Source organism: Ptychodera flava, chromosome 2 (genome assembly GCF_041260155.1).
Source record: "Ptychodera flava strain L36383 chromosome 2, AS_Pfla_20210202, whole genome shotgun sequence".
Classification (NCBI taxonomy): Eukaryota; Metazoa; Hemichordata; class Enteropneusta; family Ptychoderidae; genus Ptychodera; species Ptychodera flava.
In genome coordinates, this window is record NC_091929.1 from 20,921,843 (window position 1) to 20,942,090 (window position 20,248).

Below are 20,248 nucleotides of genomic sequence, written 5' to 3' on the forward strand. Positions count from 1 at the left end.
TATATATATATATTAGTATTTGTACCTATCTAATACATACATACATACACACACATACATACATACACACATACATACATACATACATACATACATACATACATACATACATACATACATACCATACATACATACATACATACATACATACATACATCATACATACATACATACATACATACATACATACATACATACATACATACATACATACATACATACATGCTGGGACTGATTAAACGTACATGTGGCCACACCTGTTCCACTAAAATGAAACTCCAACTGTATTTATCCCTTGCCGTAGTATTCTTGATTATTCATCCCAGTCATGGGCTGTCACGACTAAGCAATCAATGCTTCATCTTGAAGGTGTCCAAAGGAGAGCCACAAAATACATTCTTGGATATCCCAGGAGATGGATTACAAAGAGCGTATGATTAAATTGAATTTGCTCCCATTGAGCTACAGGAGAGAATTAAATGACTGTGTCTTTTTAGCTAAATGTTTTACTGGATGTATGACTTAAATTTAAGCCAGTTTGTCACATTTAAATCTTCTGATGACACTTCCATGAAGATGCCATTTTTATAAATGAATGTTTTCGTTACTCGTTTTTTAACAGAGCTTTTTACTCGAGTAGTGTTATGCCCTTTCATGGCAAATCTTCAACAAGTGTTAGGTCATACAAGTCTATTTTATTAAAACATTACACGGGTTTGTTAAACAATAATTTTATCCTGATAACACTTGTACTTGGGTGGGAAAGTGCCATTGTAAAAATTGCCGTCTCTGTTAATTTATCTGTTTTGTTTTGTTCTGTTTTGAAATTTCTTGATTTTTTTTATGACTGTTTCATTTCTGCGTTTGTCTTTTCTGTTTTTAATTTTGTATGTGTAACTTGTTACATGTGTGTTTTTGTGGAGGGTTGCTTTTGTATAGGTGTTAGTCACCTGTGCGACTCATCCTGACTTCATGTCAAAGCTAAATAAATAATACATATACATACATACATACATACATACATACATACATACATACATACATACATACATACATACATACATACATACATACATACATACATACATACATACATACATACATACATACACATGGAAGTAACAGCGAAGGTCTTCACAATGTAGTATTGTTATTATATCGGCACATACGAACAAGGTTGTTTCAAATTTCACGTTCCTTAAAAAAATGTGAAGAAAAAGTTCAGGCGGAAAACAAAACTGTTGCAAAATATGCTGAGACGTGATCACTGTTCACTTTTGATTGCTTATTCAAAGAAAATGTTTGAGCCCTTGAAATTTAGTATTTCAAAAAAAAAACCATCTGTTGCCTGAAGACACTCTATAAATACACGGGCGAAGGATGTTTTAATTAGTGGGTATTCATTGTAAGACCTTATAAATTATAATTGTGACCATGTCTTCATTAGCAGCGTTTGATGTTCTTTTTTCATATTCTAAATCATTTGAATAAAGTTTTCAATAAATTAGTACAGTTGGTAGTGTCCAGACATACTCACCAGAATTCAACGAAAGGTAAGCTGGCGGTTCTTTTGTTTGTCATATATTTAGCGGCGGTTATTTCTCGATATCTGATGGTACCAAAGAGAAAGAAACAAAAACGGGAATATGTTTTCTCGACTTTTTCATTTCCATTTTGGATGCTCTGTCGCGTAACGTTAATGTCAATAGCAGTTGAAAGAATGCCTTCGATGAAAAATTTCGAAATTACATGTGAAAGGTTGAGAAAACTTATTATTTTCGTATATTTGCGGCACTAACTTACAGCTATCAGCTTACAGCTGACAGGCTGTCTGTCTGTCTGTATCTATACATCAAATTATTCATCAATCAATCCACCAATTTATCTACCTGTTTGTCTGTTCGTCTATCTCTCTCTCTGTCTGTCTGTATAGCTAATCTATCTATCTATCTATCTATCTATCTATCTATCTATCTATCTATCTATCTATCTATCTATCTATCTATCTATCTATCTATCTATCTATCTATCTATCTATCTATCTATCTATCTATCTATCTATCTATCTATCTATCTATCTATCTATCTATCTATCTATCAGTCTGTCAGCCTGTCTGTCTGTGTCTCTCTGCCTTCCTACCTGTCTGTATATCTATCTAATACTAATAGATCGATAGATACATAAATAAACGGATACTCATAGATAGATAGATAGATAGATAGATAGATAGATAGATAGATAGATAGATAGATAGATAGATAGATAGATAGATAGATAGATAGATAGATAGATAAATTGACTGATTGACTGATTGATTATTTGATCGATCGATCGATATAAAAGCATCAAATCCGCCTTACATATATATTCATGTTCACCTTTCTTGATAGTGCCTCATTACTGTTTACGGTTTCGAGTTCACCAACAGCTCCCTGGGGAAGATCGTATTTACAGAATACTGGCGGTGTGTAGATGGCCTTGAAAATGATCATCCTATCTTTGATCCAGGCACTTCTGCTGACGTGTAAACTTACAGCAGGTAATTATTGAAAAACAACACACACCATAATTTTATGCGCATGACGTTTGAGAGACAGGCTGCTGCCAGCTGCCGTTACGAATTCTACAGTATTGAATTAATTAAGTGTATTTGGATGCAATTGCTAAAAATTTGAATAGTGTGGGGCGAGTAATCAACCCCGAAACTAGTTCCTCTAATTTATTAATGCAAACATGTATTCTAATCCCAAACAGTCTCTTCAATTTACTACGAGAGGTGTTGTTATGGCTTATAATTTTAGTTGATCACAGCTTTCGTTGATAGATAAAGCCAAATTAGTTTTCAAGAAAGTGCGGTAAAGTGTGATTTTTCTTGGAAAATGAAAAATGTGAGTACTGGCATTGCATTATCAGTTTATTGTCCACTTATGAAAAGTATATTGGTATGAGAGTCTTTCCGTTCAGTATAAGTCATCAAGATTGCACGAACAATTGATTTGGATTCAGTTAAATAACATATGTCATACATTTTACGTTGACAATCACTGACTCATTCGTTTTCAGTTTCGATTTTTTGTGACATTCAATAATAGTTTCCGTTACATGTCTTTCTTTCACTATGTGAAAGTGTTTTGCTGCAAATAATTACTACATTGTTTTGGCCGACTTGCAGCGATTTGGAAGCTGTTATCCAATTGGTTGGCAGAATCTTACCGTTATAATTGATTAATACAAAATAAACTCCCTAAGTTGCTGTGAATAGTGACCATCGACCAATCAGATATAACCTTGCAAACACGCTGCAAGTCAGCCTCATTGTTTTGCAAGAGTGTTGCACCCATGCCTGCTTTCGACTACGCGTACTTGCGGCTATATTCGGTAGATCATTTATTATGTGTGTAGACTATTTCTGATTGTAACTTGTCCTGATGTCTGGACGCCATTATCTTTTCCTTCCCCAACATCAGCTAATGACTCGCTATTACCAATGTAGATAATTAGTATTGGATCATTGGATCACAAGACGCTTAAAAAGTCCGGCCTGAGATACCATTTGCCTCAAATAACCCCTTCTACAATATAAATCTTGGAAGCCGTACACAAGTCCAAGTATTGTCAGAAAATGTTTCTTAAAATTATTGATCTGTGACACTTTTGATTCAACAGAATACTTAATTAAATTATTGACAGAAAATGTTGTTACATGATCACACAATAACAACGCTTGAATTATCATTTTTTACTGATGGAATCTTAATTATAAATTTCAGTTTTCAGTTTAATATGAAAATTTGAGCGTCATTTATGACACCAACATGTTGATTATATTTTAGGGCTTCCGGATCCAAAGGCGTTCTGGCCACTTGATAGAGACGAACAACTGAACGACGTGTCAGGTAATGGTAACCATGGTGTCAACGCTGGCGGCGCTGTTCTTGTACCTAATGCTGACGGCACCAGGGCAGGGGCCTACCAGTTCACAAGTAGTGGAAACTCGTACATTGAATTCCCTAACGACGGTGCGTATGATACAAGGTATTCCATACACATGCTGATGTACATCTACCCTCAAGGGACTTTCGGTCCAACTTTCAACTTTAAACGAGATGCTTGGGGAGTTCACATGTACAGCGGTGATGCAGGCCACTTTGTACGCTTCTGTGTACGAAACAGTCTGGCTTTCACTCAACACCTGTGGGTAAATGCCTTACAACTAAACCAGTGGAACTTCATCGGAGCCAGTTACAACTACAACACGGGACAAGCCAAGCTCTGGGTAATGGACCAGGTGGTGGCATCGACCAATATTGGCAGAGTTGAGCTGGCCACCAACTATGAAGCTAGAATGGGTGTACGTAATGGAGATGGCAGATATTTGAGAGCCATGGTATCATGTATGCAGGTGTACGACAGAGAATTGACACCGTCGGAAATTCTGGAAGCTGAAAGTCAATGTAAAATAGGAACAGGTACGTAAACTGGAAACATTCATGATTTTATCAAGTTCCATTCGTTCTTGGTGAACAATTTTTCGAACGGAAAATATCTTGTAACTGGGATAGTTTTCAAGTTAGCATCGTCAGAGCTTGATATGTACACTGCTAAAGGATTACAAAAACATAAAAGTTAAAAAAGATTTAAGATTTCATCTTTACGGCAGTGTGCGCCTCGAAGTTGAAAGTTGTGAACCTTTTGCTCAAATTTTCCTCCGAGTCAGCGACGCTTTCAATTATTCTCTCTTTTAAATCAAGAATAAAAGTCGAGGTTGACCGCGCAAAGTTTGGTAGTAGAGAAACAGTAAACCGATAAAACCGATATTTAAAATTCAAAATGGCCGCCATCTCTGTGTTAATGCTATGTAAAAAAGTAAAGTTGCGATTTTCACAAAACAACACCCTGAAAACTTTGCCTACAGAGCTTCAAATTGAACTTAAACAAACGATAAATCAGAAGGATATTGTGAAAATTTGAGACTCCGAATATCTGTTCCCGAAGTGAATTCTACGTTAATGGAAACTGGTGAAAGTTAACATTTGAAAAAACTCTCTAGTATGATTAAGTGTCTCGATGTTCAAGGCATGATTTGGGATAAATATTTGGCCGCCTCGGAGGTAACAGGCACAGTGGCTATTGAACTGATGGCATTAAAATATACATTGGTGTGCGAAAGACAAAGGTGGAAACAAGGAAAAACACATTTTGACCGACAGAGGCGATTATGATAGAATACTGAAAATACGTTCACTCCACTGTCGTTCAGGACTTTTATTGTCACTGTACGAGTTAGCATATTTCATATGGGAATTAAAATGGGGTGTCTCGATTCTCTAAATTGAGTACATCAACAAACTATCTTGCTCTTTATCTTATGGCGCAAACAAGAGCTGAAGAAAACGTATTTTCTGTTTTCGTTTGCAAAGATGTATATTTCACAGCATTTTAAATTCATTCGAGGTCTTTGTAAGGTAGATGTTTCGCACAATCAGTCAATAAAACTAAACTGGAAATAGTCTCACTGTTACAGTCGTAAATCGAAGCTGATTTTTTGTACTATCACTCTGGGCTCCTACATAAAGCGATCCGAGCAAGGTCAAGATCCTCAATGAACCTTGATCTGACGCCATAAACTTCCGTCACTACGATGATGTTGTCGACCTAGACATATGCGTAGGATAAAATTCTAAAATGGCAAATATCAAATGCAAAAATACATTAACTTTCAAAAAACATTTCTATGCATCTACATACACAAAGACAGCAACTCTTGAAATGTTTTCTCGGTTCTTTCAGCTCCACTGACGACTGAAGCTCCTGCACCCCCTCCAGAAGGTAAGTAATTTACATGTTTCCATGGTAATTATATCGATTACTCCCTAATCAAATTCCTGGAAAACCGTTCGTGATGAGATTACACAGAGGAAAGAAATCAGCTTTCAAATAGTTTAATGGATGCCCAAATAATTTAGTCAAGAGATCACCATTGATAAACGTTCTCTCTTCCGTCTTCTTTCCTTTTTCGAACAGTTTCACTAGAAATGTCCTGGAAAGTAAAAATGTATTATGCAAAGTAACAAATGCATAGTTTGATATTTGACCAGGCTATGTTTGTAATACTTATTAATTATTAGGTACATTCTTGGATGGATGTGTATGGAAAATGTATTTGTCTCCCGGTTGGAATTTGTGTGTATCACAATGTTAGTCATTTCTTATCTGTGCTGTCACTAAAATACGACACTGGGTATAATTAGTATGTCAAATTCTAAATGGAGAACAAATGATCACGAGGCTTTCATTTACAAAATCGCATCTGGCAAAATGCAACCAATGTAGCACATACTTTATGTCCAAGAGTATTCGATCGCTTGCTGTACTGGCTCCACTAATTGTCCATCGACATGTTCTAACAGCGGTAGGTAGAGCAATGAAAAATGTTTTACTTGTTGTTAATGTCAATTTTGAATCATTAGGTCTTCCGCAACCAGTGGCGTTCTGGCCTCTCGACAAAGACGCTCAGCTGACAGATGCTTCAGGAAATGGTAACCATGGTGTCAACGCTGGTGGCGCTATTCTCGTATCTGACGCAGATGGCACTTTGGCCGGGGCCTACCAGTTCACAAGCAGCGGAAATTCATACATTGAATTCCCTAACAACGGTGCATACGACACAAGGTATTCCATACACATGCTGATGTACATCTACCCTCAAGGGACTTTCGGTCCAACTTTCAACTTTAAACGAGACGCTTGGGGAGTTCACATGTACAGCGGTGATGCAGGCCACTTTGTACGCTTCTGTGTACGAAACAGTCTGGCTTTCACTCAACACCTGTGGGTAAATGCCTTACAACTAAACCAGTGGAACTTCATCGGAGCCAGCTACAACTACAACACGGGACTAGCCAAGCTCTGGGTAATGGACCAGGTGGTGGCATCGACCAATATTGGCAGAGTTGAGCTGGCCACCAACTATGAAGCTAGAATGGGTGTACGTAATGGCGATGGCAGATATTTGAGAGCCATGGTATCATGTATGCAGGTGTACGACAGAGAATTGTCACCATCAGAAATCCTGCAAGCAGAATCGTTATGCAAAATAGGTACAGGTATGTGAATTTAAAAATGGCGTCACGGGATTAGAAAAACTGAAGACATTAAAATATGAAGTATGGTACCAGCGTAGGGCAAATCGTACATCGAAAAAGTTTTATCGTTTGTCAAACATGTAGTGATGTGGAAATCGGCCAAGGGGCGTCTTCATTTGTCTTGCATTTCCAAACACCAAGATAGCATTCAATGTGAATCTGTATGAATGTGGTTTTCCGCTGTCTTATGCAAAGGAAAAAAGATCACTGATTTAAAACCACTCTTTTAAATCATAATAATTATGGTCGTGACTGTTACTATTTAAATTTCACTACCACTTTAGGAACATGTGACATTCAGTAACTCAAATGTTTTTGTTTGTTTATATGTTTGTTTATTTTTTTAATTTTTAGCTCCCGTTGTTACCACCTTGGCACCGACTCCGAATCCGGATGGTAAGTGTTCAAGATATTTGAGGTAGTATGCGCCTTGAAAATAAAAGAATTAAACATTTGCTCAAACTTTCCTTAAGGAATCTTTCAACCATTCTCTTACAAAATATAGAATAAAAATCGGGGGTCACCCAGCAAATTTTGGTATTAGAGAAACAACCCAAGATTTACCGATATTTAAAATTCAACATGGCCGCCATCTCTGAGTTAACTCTATGGAGAAAAATAAAATTTTCGAATTTCGAAAACCTAAGCCGGTGAAAAGTTTTCTTACACCAAGAGCTTTAAAATGAACCCCCACAAGTGGTGTATCAGAAAAGAATTGTAAAAGTTTGAGAGTCTGAATATCTGTCCCCGAGGCGCGTTCTACCTTAAAGCTGTTGTTAAATAACTTGAAGAGTGATGTTCCTGTAACTGTACTCTTTAAACACTATTCCTTGCGTCGTCTTTTGTATTGCATTAGGTTGGAAACTCATATTATTAATCAAGTACAGACAGAGAACAAAATATTATTTCTGTATATGTATATGTATACACATATAACAGGGCATTAGGTTCCTGGCAAAAGCAACTACATTGAATAGCAACAATACTTTTGTCACAATTGCAGCGATTGAGGGAGAAGTTGCATTCTGGCCACTTGACAAGGACGAATTGCTTAACGACGTATCCGGCAACGCTAATCACGGCGTCAACGCTGGTGGCGCTATTCTTGTCCCTGATGCTGACGGCACAAGAGCCTGGGCCTATCAGTTCACAAGCAGCGGAAATTCATACATTGAATTCCCTAACAACGGTGCATACGACACAAGATATTCCATACACATGCTGATGTACATCTACCCTCAAGGAACTTTTGGTCCAACTTTCAACTTTAAACGAGATGCTTGGGGAGTTCACATGTACAGCGGAGATGCAGGCCACTTTGTACGCTTCTGTGTACGAAACAGTCTGGCTTTCACTCAACACCTGTGGGTAAATGCCTTACAACTAAACCAGTGGAACTTCATCGGAGCCAGTTACAACTACAACACGGGACTAGCCAAGCTCTGGGTAATGGACCAGGTGGTGGCATCGACCAATATTGGCAGGGTGGAGCTGGCCACCAACTATGAAGCTAGAATGGGCGTACGTAATGGCGATGGCAGATATTTGAGAGCCATGGTATCATGTATGCAGGTGTATAACCGAGAGTTAGAACCAAGTGAAATTCTCCGGGCTGAGAAGAGGTGTAAGATTGGTGAAGGTAAGTTGATGGCGTTACCTAAAATTTGTAATAGGGTATCAGAATAGATACCTCACACATTTTGAGATACCTCATGATGTTTTTACAATACTCTCTCTCTCTCTCTCTCTCTCTCTCTCTCTCTCTCTCTCTCTCTCTCTAATAAAGCATAAGACCCACATTTCTTCATATTATCAGGAAGTTGCAAAGTTACATGGGAATTAACATTTAGGGCGAGATCATTTAAAATTGCACTATGTGTTTTTCACAAGATATGTCATGATAATATGTGCGCTTGCTCATCTCACAGCGCCAACTACGCCAGAACCTAAGAAGACAACGGCAGAGCCAATAGTGACGACCCCAGAACCGAAGATTACAACTCCAGAACCGAAGGTTACAACTCCGGAACCGAAGATTACAACCGAAGCCCCAAAAATAACGACCGAAAAACTAGCTGTGACAACTGAAGGTAATATTCTGGTCCGCATCTCTTGAACGAATATTCGGGAGAAGATAAAATAGAAACTCCTTCCGCATTGCCCATTTCATTTTTGATATCCTGCATAATTTGCATCAAACATCTTCCATACTGCTTTTGAACATTTAGGAAAGACTGTCAACCTGGATACAACTTGACAAGTTGATTTACTTTGCCTTGCTATAACTTGGTATGTAACGGTTTCAGTGTCATAATACAGTGCGCGAGTTCCTAAACACAGTTAAACAAAATACAGATATGTATATTTAACAAAATACATGTAATTGAGCTTTTTCTGACGAGTATCACATCATATCAAATCCAAATTCCTCGTCCAACGTTTTCCTGTCTCCATGTGGAATAGAAACATTCCTGGTTTCAGTAAGGTTTGTCATAAACGTCGACAGAGGCCGGCACAACCAAATAAAAACACTCGTTCTTCTCGATCCAATCCTGTGAACTCGCAAACATATCAACTTGTCCTAAACTTGACGTAGGTTCCAACATTTACCTTTAATGGAAGATTTTTAGGCACCAAGTCCTTGCATTGATATGCCCATCACAATTTTGTCTTCATAAACTTCAGATTTAGTTAATGAATATTGAAATGCAATATTCGAATGGCGTGAAAAGCATTAAAAAACACAATTCTCGATTATGGCAACATGGTTAGCTAGTAACTTGGCGGCATTGTTGAAAGCAATTATATTAGCGCAACGTTCAAGTCAACAGATCTTACATTGCTATGAGAAAAATTTCATCCTTAAAAACAGGAAGGAGCCAAGAAAGACTGGAGTACCGTCTTTCGCATTCAATTTGGATTAATAAACTGTTCTTCCACAAAGGAATTTCAAAACTGCAGAATTTACGGCTTATTCGATCACGTGATTAAGATGAGCAGTGATAAGCCATGAAGTGCACTGAGAATCAAAGTGTCCATCCATCATCTTGCGCACGCTCAATCGAAAAGATAGAAATAATCTTTACATTTATTTTGAAATGTAGCAATGATAACATAATTTATTTCATCTTAAAAATTGAATTTTCGAGCCAGGTGTGAAAATTTTAAAAGATCCTTAGGTTGAGTTTCCCGCATTTCTGCACGCTTGCCGATTGAACCCGGTGTAATGAAACCCATCGTAGCCAATTTGAAAGCATCTTAATGACTCTTTCCATATTCTTAGGTTGCACCGTACCTGAAGGATTGAGAAACGAAGCCGTCGGCAGTCCAGCAACCCAGAGTTCTAAGAAGGGAGGCGCTAAAGCAGGCAGGGCTGTGGACGGCAATGCAGATGGTGATATGGCCAAGGGGAAATCATGTTCCAAAACAAGTGAAGAGGACAATCCCTGGTGGATGGTTGATCTTGGCAGGTCCACCAATGTCTATGTAGTTACAATAACCAATAGACAAGATTGCTGCTGTGAGTAAAACTGCTGGAATTTTACAAGGCATATCAAATCAGAAAAGTTTTCTGTGACAGCATTAAAAGGAAAGTTTTCTGTTTTAAAGTCTAACGAAGTTTTCCTTAAAACATATTCAGGTTACTAAATGCAGCATGTGCTGATGTGTCCCATATGTATGAGCATATTAAAATTGATCTGCAACGTAACACTATAAGTTGGTAATGTTCCTAAATGCTGTTTACAGCTGATGAGTTGATTGGCGCTGAAGTTCGTGTGGGAGACAGTGCAAATTTTGAAGATAATCCTGTTTGTGGAGCCAGAGTTTCAGCAGCCGATATCGGAAAGCCGACCATCGAGATCATCTGCGCCTGTGGAGAACCAATGGTGGGACGCCACGTCAGTGTCCAACTACCTGGGGTCAGCGGGTCGTTGACCCTGTGTGAAGTCAACGTTGGAGGGATACCAATTGCCACCGAGGCACCTGAAGGTGATCATGACGCATGCGTAGTTGAGAATCATTGTGATAAAAACGAAATATCGTAAGATGAGAGAGACATGCATACATGTAAGAGTTAATATCTACATACGCCAGTGACAATTATTGCAACACTATTTTCATTTTAATAGGGGTTTGTTTGAATTGAGCAGCAAAACAGCAGACATACACGCACGTACGGCCGCATGTATATATATGTATATATGCATACATATGTGTGTATGGGCAGTGACTTAAAGGGACATTAGCTGTAACTTTTGACTAATTTTTCACTACTCTGTTTCAATGTATCACTACTCTGTTTCAATGTATCAACTACAGAATTTTACTATAGTCCGATCATCATGACCAATGCCCGGTGTCCTGCTTGCCAACACAGTCTGTATGTGAAATGACCATCGTTATTGTTGATAAATGTATTCTAGTCCGGACCTGAATACAAAATTTGAACAATAACAATTGAGATTATACTCATATAGGGTATATTTATCAGCTAAATGTTAGGAATTTATCCATGGTACAGGGATTCAAACCAGAAACTGCAGATTATACAAAGAACAAACAAAATTTAAAAAATGAGCAAAGTTACAGCTACTGGATCTTTAATTTCTACATAAATAATATGTAAAGCATTGCGTGCATGTTCTTCAAGCAATTCATTTATAAAAGAAATTATGTTGAAATTTATTTCATAAAAAAATTATTTTGTTTTGTTTTGCTTTTTTGTTTTTTGTTTTTTTTGTTTTTGTTTTGTTTTGTTGTTGTTTTGTTTCTTTTTCACTGAAAGAATGTGTTGTACCTGATGGTCTTGGTAACATTGCTGTCGGAAAGTCGGCGAGCCAGAGCTCGGATGCTGGCAACGCTGTCGCGTCCAGGGCTGTGGATGGAAACAACAACAGTAATTTCAAGGAGAGGTCCTGCAGTAAAACTGGAAAAGAGGCTGACCCCTGGTGGATGGTTGACCTTGGTTCCAGCCAAGATGTCTACCAAGTCACTATTACAAACAGACAAGACTGCTGCGGTGAGTCGACGGCATTGGGGAGATGCTATTAAAGGGAGGGGGTCGACGGAACTGCGCGTGTGCGACTTTCTTGTTTACAAACAATGTAATTTATACCTGATATCTAAATGCATCACGTCAACATACAACATTTAAATTTTACGATATTCATTGTTAACAAACATGTTTTAACTTTTATCACTCGCCAACATTCCCTAGATGCAGTGTTTACATCGGTCGTAGGGGTCCCTGGCAACCTATAAGCAGAGTTCCTACGACTGCCTCCCATTAAATTTTAAGTAAGAATGCAAAGCAGATGTTAGCATTGACACAATTTTTCTAATTATCTAGATGCCTTTGAGTCAAGTAGCACCATTTCAAGTTTATTTAGAGCGGAGCCTCCCAAGAAAAGTGACACTCAAAATGTTATCTTGAAATTTTGCAGCTGAAAAGTTAGTTGGTGCCGAAATACGTGTTGGGGATAACAGAAACAGGCTAGGTAACGCTGTTTGTGGAGCAAGAATAAGCGCGAAGGATGTCGAAAAGGAGACCATTGACATTATTTGTGCCTGTGGCGAACCATTGAACGGACGATTTGTGAGTGTTCAGCTGGTTGGCGTGGAGGGCGCCCTCACACTGTGCGAAGTGGCAATCATGTCCGAAGCCGTCGTTCCCCCGGCGAAGACAACAGAATCATTCACAACCGAGGAACGTGAGTAGATATGCTAAGTTTTTATACTTGTGGAAAAAAGTTTTCGTGTATTTTGCATGAACGACACCAGTGCGGTTATTAGTCATCGCTGTGCCATTATGAATTTTCTTATCCAGGGAAACTGTCCTATCGTCAACTTGTTCTGTCCGTTTTATGAATTGCTTGAAAAACAAAGGAATCGCTACTTTCTTAAATCCACCACAGTTCACTCACCGGCAATTTGAGAACACATTACAGAATCTGATTGTAGTGAGTCAGTTTATGCACTTTGACTGGCAATGACTGTAGCTATGCCTTTCATTCCAATTTGTACATCATTGTAACTTGGAATATAAGACAATCCTTTACAGCCTGAAAATTCACTTTAGGGCTGTTTATCCGTAGAATGAAAGATCGGTCGTTGAGGGTGTCCTCAACGCTCACGCCTTCGAGCAAAGGACTTTTCTGTCTAAGTTTTCCGGACACTCAAATTTTAATAGTACTTTTCTAGTCTGCATCTTGTGTAGACTACTTTTGAACCTGTAAGTCACATTACTGTCATACTTTTCTGCAAAAATAGAAAACTTAATTTTTCCCGCTAGTAAAGTTAACTCGGGGTTCAGTTAGCAATATAGGTACTATTTACATTTACTTCCTTCCCAGCATGCATACTGCCTGATACCATCGAAAACGTCATCAGACCTGGAACTCGTGTTGAGCAAAGCTCTACCAAGAGCGTGTACAAGGCTTCGCGTGCCGTGGATGGCAACAAGAACAGCGACCTGCGCGCTGGATTTTGCAGCTCGACATTGAAGGAGTTCGAACCCTGGCTGATGGTTGACCTTGGAGTAACGCGTAACATCCATCAGGTCACGATCACCAATCGCCAGGACTGCTGTGGTAAGCACTGGACGTCAAAACGTTATCTCGGGAGGGTTCATTGACCTTACCTTACCTTAAAAATAGAAACACCTCTTTATAAAAATTGTCGAAATGAACCTTTAGCCGCTCCTATCATACCTCTCTTTACTTATCAAGTTTATTTACTTTTCATGATCGTACTCAAGAGAACTTTGGTTGCATTCATATTTTCTGTAATGATTATTGTTCCTCTTATGTATCACAATAATGGACTAATGTCTGATATAGTCAGTGGTCTCAATCTTTTCTCAGTCTCGCAAGATATTCCGAAAGATATCCAACGCTAAGAATGAGTCATTCAAATTTGACCTGTTGATAGATTGCATCATGTTAATGTCGTTTATGGATGTTTTCCACTCGAGATAGTTATCACAGAAATATAAATTAATCACGGTCGCTTGTGATCTCTTAAAAAGGACTAAAATATCGCTGTTTGCTTTTTAAGGTTTCCGTCTCAAGGGAGCGGTTATCCGCGTCGGAGACAATCCCGACCATACCAAAAATCCAGTCTGCGGTGGGCCACTCAGTGACCGACGAGCTACATTTGAGACGGTTCCGGTGATCTGTGGCTGCGACGACCCGATGCCTGGACGGTACATCAGTGTACAGTTGTTTAACAAGACACAAATGCTGACTATATGTGAACTAGAAGCCCTTGCAATGGCATCAGGTTTAACTATGCCACCGCTGGAGAAAACCGAAGCGCCCCCAACGCCAGGATATACCACTGAAGAACGTTAGTATATAGACAGTACAGATGTTTACAAGTTTTTTTCTTCCGGACGTTAATTTCAGCAGCTAACCATTAAGCCATATCCTGATTTACTTTGGTTTTTATTTTGTTTAGCCGTATATTTCAAATCAGGTTCTTCCCAAATATTTGCCTGAACGAAGAAGTGCGTCTACGGGAAAGATTTTCCGAACACTCGAATTTTAGCAATACTTTTCTGAAGCCTGGTAGATCATGAGGTCTTCACCGCCATGGTTTTGTGATAACTGAATTTTAATTTTTCGCAAGAGAGTTTAAGGCAGAGTACATCGACCATTTTGAACTGCAAACATCAGTAAACTTTAAGTATTTTGTATGATCCGAAACTTTGCATCGTGACCCGTGATATTTATTCTTCCTGATCAAAGAGAGCGATTAACAGTTCCGAATTTCTGCGACAGTACAGAACTTTATGTGAGAATGCGCCTTTGGAACTGATATTCGGACTCTCAAAACTTTTTTCCAACAATTTTCTGATCTATCGCTTACGGGGCTCATTGTGAAGCTCTTGGATTAGGTAAACTTTCCACCTTCTCAGTTTTTCGAATATTGAAAATTTAAAGGGATACAGTTTCGGAACTGCGCTCAAAGGTCGTATGGGACCCATACGACCAATGACAACACTGTATCCAAGGTACGATGGTGATTGATGAAAGTTAAAACATGTCTGTCATAATCTACATCGTATAACTTAAATGTTGGAGCTATGATGATGAGGTACATCTAGATATCGTGCACAAAATACACACAGACGCAATTCCGACGACTGTTTCTCTTTACCATTTCCCTATAGAGTTTACACAGGGATGGCGGCCATTTTGTTTTTCAAATATCATTAAATTTATGGTAATTTGTTTCGTTAGCACCAAACCTTGCACGATGACTTCTGATTTTTATTCTTGATTTGGTAAGAGAACGGATGAAAATTTTACGGAAATTTTGAGCAAAATTTTTAGTCTTTCAATGTTGAGGCGCTCACTACCTTACGTATATGTGTCGAGGCGCTAGGCGCACGTCACCGTAACACGTAGACATAGCTCCTTGCACACACCTTCGTCAGCAGTATATTGTTTCGTAAATGCACCAAATGTACCCTGAAAAGATGTTGATTTTGTTTCATCTTCCTTCACAGCATGCGTACTGCCTGATACCATCGAAAACGTCATCAGACCCGGAACTCGTGCTGAACAAAGTTCAACAAAGAGCGTGTACAAGGCCTCGCGTGCCGTGGATGGTAACAAGAACAGCGACCTGCGCGCAGGGTTTTGCAGCTCAACATTGAAGGAGTTCGAACCTTGGCTGATGGTTGACCTTGGAGCAACGCGCAACATCCACCAGGTCACGATCACCAATCGCCAGGACTGCTGTGGTAAGCGTCGATCATTCAAAAGATTATCTTGTGCGAGGTTCAAAGTTTATTGATATGAGGTGGGGACACTGCAAATTGTGTCGAGAAAGCAGTGAACAACTTTCGCTGTCCTCTCCGTCCTTTTGTTTTGCTGAAAGACGCTGAGAATAGTAGAGCTATTTGTAAATGTAAAAACACCTCTGTTACGACTGAAATCAGTCAGTTTGCTTCCCCGATGACAGCATCTTCATCACGATCACAAACAAGAGCGCTTGTGGTTGGGAATGTATGTGTGTTTAGAGTATGGTTTTTATGAACGATATAGTGGCCTAATAATTACAATAGTTGAACGGCTCTCCAGAAGGGGTTATGTCTTATTTAGTTTCTAATACTTTATCTTTTCTCAGTCTCATAAGATATTCCAAATGACTACTCGACACTAGGAGCGATTTGACATTTTGATAAATTAATCTGATGTCTTTAGGGAGATTATTTCACCCGATTGTTTTCTCGGATAGGTACAAGGAGTCATTAGAAACAAAAATAGAAATTACACGATAGGCCGTCGCTCGTCTTTTCTTACGAGAAAGCCTAAAATGACTTCGTTTGCTTTTCAAGGTTTCCGTCTCAAGGGGGCGGTTGTCCGCGTCGGAGACAATCCCGACCATACCAAAAATCCAGTCTGCGGTGGGCCACTCAGTGACCGACGGGCTACATTTGAGACGGTTCCGGTGATCTGTGGCTGCGACGACCCGATGCCTGGACGGTACATCAGCGTACAGTTGTTTAACAAGACACAAATGCTGACTATATGTGAGTTAGAAGCCCTTGCAATGCCATCAGGGCAAACACTGCCACCAGTTGAGGTCACCGAAGCGCCTCCAACGGCAGGATATACCACTGAAGAGCGTAAGTTTGTTTAAGGTAGTGGAGTATTCATAGTACGTTGTTAGCGTATTCCTTCGACTCAAATGTAATCTGGAAGATCATTTTAAAGAAATTTAAATTGTAATTTTCTTGAATGGTTTAAAAGATTCAGTACGGGAATTTCAAATTTTATCCGAAACGAGGTTTTACTAATTTAGATTCCAAGATAAATGGTGGCCGGATTGTTTATTCTTTGTAAAAAGAAGCCGTGAAGAAACGCTGGCCTGGCAGGGTCTGTTATTGCTTTTCATGCATGAATATGTCATCATGCATCTTAATAGCCAGATCAGCAACCCAGTTGTTTCTTTATATTTCTAAACTTGAAAGTTATTTTGACAAAGTGTTTTAGAAATCTATGCTGCCAGCAAATCACGATGTGTCGCACTTACCTTTAATCCGTTCAGTAAATCTCTAAGGGATGAAAGTTTCAGAGGTAGTCTTTAAAATCGTTCAACGAGGATATTTATTTTGGTCTACTGCAGATGTATCTATAGACATGTATTCTTTTTACATGTAACCAAAGTTTGACTATGACGGCTGAGGGAAATTTGATGCGCAAAACCAAAAATAGACGCCGTCTGAAATGCTTGTGTGATAGATATTTTCTTCACATTTCTTTTTGTTTCGAGTTTTGATTTAGAATGCTTGTACAGGTTTTTGTATATCGTGACATTTTTACTACCCTTTTTGTGTACATACAGCGTGTATCCTGCCCGATACTGTGGTGAACATCGTGACGCCCTCAACGAAGATCGAGCAAAGCTCCGTCAATAAAGGAAATGTTCCAGAGAGGGCGGTGGATGGGAACAAAGACAGTAATCTGGGGGGAGGGTCTTGTGCCATGACGAAAAAAGAACACGAACCATACATGATACTTGACCTACGCAGCAGACGTGACATACACCAAGTGACTATCACAAACCGTCAGGACTGTTGTGGTGAGTATACTAGAAGTCTCGCGAGGTGTTGCGAGATTTAGTCTAACAAAAAGTGACGTTGACAGATCATGGTTTCAATACTGTATTGCACCAACGCTCTATAGATGAAACAGAGTGAAAATTGTTATCTCTCCACTTCTTAATTCCTTTTATCCTTACGGATTACTTATTTTTGTACGTAAAGCAGGAAGAGATACTAAAATATCTTATTTAAAGTACAGGTCAGAAAAATCTGCAAAATTTTCTCAGCGATTTCTCTTCCCCCGTGTGCTATACCTAATCACGACTCCGTTGGGTTGATTATTAAAAATATTTTCGAACGTCAAAATGCTGAGAACCCCTTATTACTTACACTCGTTACGTTAAGATGATGTAAATATATTGTTAGTACAATTTCAACTCAAACTATTGATGATAATTATAATGAACATGATGATTTTTTTTATTTATGTATTTATTTATTATATTATCTATTTATTTACATTTATCCAGGGTAGGCAATCAAAAATGATCTACTTAGGATTGGATGATAGAAACAGCAAATCACCTAAATAATATCAGTCCTCTACGTTGAGATGTCGATAATGATTATGATCATGATGACGATGATGATGTTGGTGGTTGGGATGGTGATGATGATGATGATAATCATCATCGTCTTCATCATTCATCATCATCATCATCATCATCATCATCATTATCATCGTCTTCATCATTCATCACCATGATCAAGCGATCCTCATGATAATGATGATGATGATAATGATGACGATCATCATCATCATCATCATCATCATCATCATCATCATCATCATCATCATTTTTAACACGTTGAGGACCACTTGAATGCGTTGAGTGATAAACTAGATATTAAGTATTTTCCTTGCAAAACGATGGTTTAATATTTCTATTGAATTCATCGGAGTTTGACTGAAGCATTCTGCGATCTTCCCGTAGCTTTCCGATTGAAAGGCGTCGAAGTACGCGTCGGTAACAGCCCCGACCCAAAGAGCAACCCTGTGTGCGGGAAAGGACCCATCTCCGACCGACGAGCCCTAGCAGAGACAGTTAACATCGTCTGCGGCTGTGATGTCCCGATGAAGGGTCGTTATGTCAGCCTTCAACTAGCGGACAAGACTCATTTCTTGACAGTGTGTGAGATTGAAGTCTTCGCGGCTCCTTAATACATCGTCATAAATGTTTTCTCGCCTGTACGTGACCATAATTTAATTATGATTCAATGATTTTGATCGTGAACTTAAATATCATCTCACCAAAAAAACCAATGAAAAATCACTTTCTTCTGTAAAATCATCTTTTTCACGAGTTCACGGGCCTTGTATTGACTTTCTTACCTCAAGAGTTTTTAAGATCAATTTCATTACTCATCTAGGTTTTATATTCCGAGGTATAACTTATCATTTATTTTATTTTAGAAATATTTATTACACTAAAACATTGCTTTTTAGGTACAAGACTTAATGACATGTCGTCTAGGGTATGACATGCTATGAAATCTAATTTTCCTGAGAATTTTTGAGATACCATTCTAAAAAGTCGGTCAAGGGTTCGTGATTAAACTATCACCTTTGCAGATATTCTGTACGGCATTATTCATAACAGAATACAGATATTGTCTACTGAAATTTTAGGTCTTTTAAATTATTCATTTTGAAAAGGACAATGAAGCCTTTGTTGGTCAAAATTTTAAAACAAGCGGAAAGAAAACATGCACACGGCAGGAAAGTGACAATTGTTGGCAAAAGTTCTGCCTTGCTCTCTCCGAATAAAAACAAAGAATACAATGTTGGAAGTCAAACATCTTTGCATGATTTTTTTTTTCAAACCACCATGATTTATGGCTCCTGCATGAAATGGTGGGGCAGTCGTCGGAAGTGCACTGCCAGGTCGCACAATGGAACCTATGCGACCAATGCAATCACTGTACATATCTAAAGTTCAATGGCAATTGAAGAAAGTTAAAATCATGTTTGTAATAATATACATCGTGAAATTGACATATTTCAGCTATATCGACGATGTGCACTGAGATACCGTGCATGAAATACATTTTTGTAGACAAAAAAAGTTGCACAGGTGCAGCTCCGACGATCCCCTCCATTTAAGGTAGTTTGCGACTCCAAAGTAAAAGACCTAAATTTTGCTTAAGCTTTCCGAAAGGAAAGGTTAGACCATTACCTCTCGAAGTCAAGAAAAGAAATCCGGGACTACCGTGCAAAAGTTGGTAGCAGAACAACCAGCTACTCAGTATTTACCGACACTTGAAATTCAAAATGGCCGCCAGCTTTGTGTTATCAGTATGGGAAAAAATGTCACAAAAATAAGTCGATGAAAACTGTATTTGCTCCATGACCTTAAAAAATAGCCCCAATAAGTGGTGGACCAGAAAAGCATTGTAAACGATTCAATGTCCGAATATCTGTCCTCGAAGCGCATAATACCTTAATTAATCTGTAAGTTCGGCCATACACTACTTCTGCTTCAGATA

General features: G+C 38.7%; 1 protein-coding gene across 1 annotated transcript; it reads left to right on the forward strand.

Moving 5' to 3' along the window:
* The first annotated feature begins 1,483 nt into the window (after positions 1-1,483).
* LOC139149365 (uncharacterized) lies at positions 1,484-19,584 on the forward strand. Its single transcript, XM_070721092.1, has 18 exons — positions 1,484-1,553; positions 2,392-2,540; positions 3,835-4,470; positions 5,792-5,830; positions 6,472-7,107; positions 7,501-7,542; positions 8,150-8,785; positions 9,075-9,236; positions 10,430-10,666; positions 10,894-11,136; positions 11,933-12,166; positions 12,591-12,857; positions 13,500-13,736; positions 14,203-14,493; positions 15,659-15,895; positions 16,493-16,783; positions 17,503-17,739; positions 18,697-19,584. Exons 2-18 carry the CDS (start codon positions 2,474-2,476, stop codon positions 18,921-18,923), a joined length of 4,719 nt encoding a protein of 1,572 aa, XP_070577193.1. The 5' UTR covers positions 1,484-1,553; positions 2,392-2,473; the 3' UTR covers positions 18,924-19,584.
* The last annotated feature ends 664 nt before the right edge of the window (positions 19,585-20,248 follow it).

Bases quoted from the DNA above. Each gene is read 5' to 3' on its own strand.
- LOC139149365 (XM_070721092.1), top strand. From the start codon at position 2,474: ATGGCCTTGAAAATGATCATCCTATCTTTGATCCAGGCACTTCTGCTG. The intron at 2,541-3,834 runs GTAATTATTGAA...ATTATATTTTAG, and splicing joins GACGTGTAAACTTACAGCAG to GGCTTCCGGATCCAAAGGCG. The intron at 12,167-12,590 runs GTGAGTCGACGG...GAAATTTTGCAG, and splicing joins AAACAGACAAGACTGCTGCG to CTGAAAAGTTAGTTGGTGCC.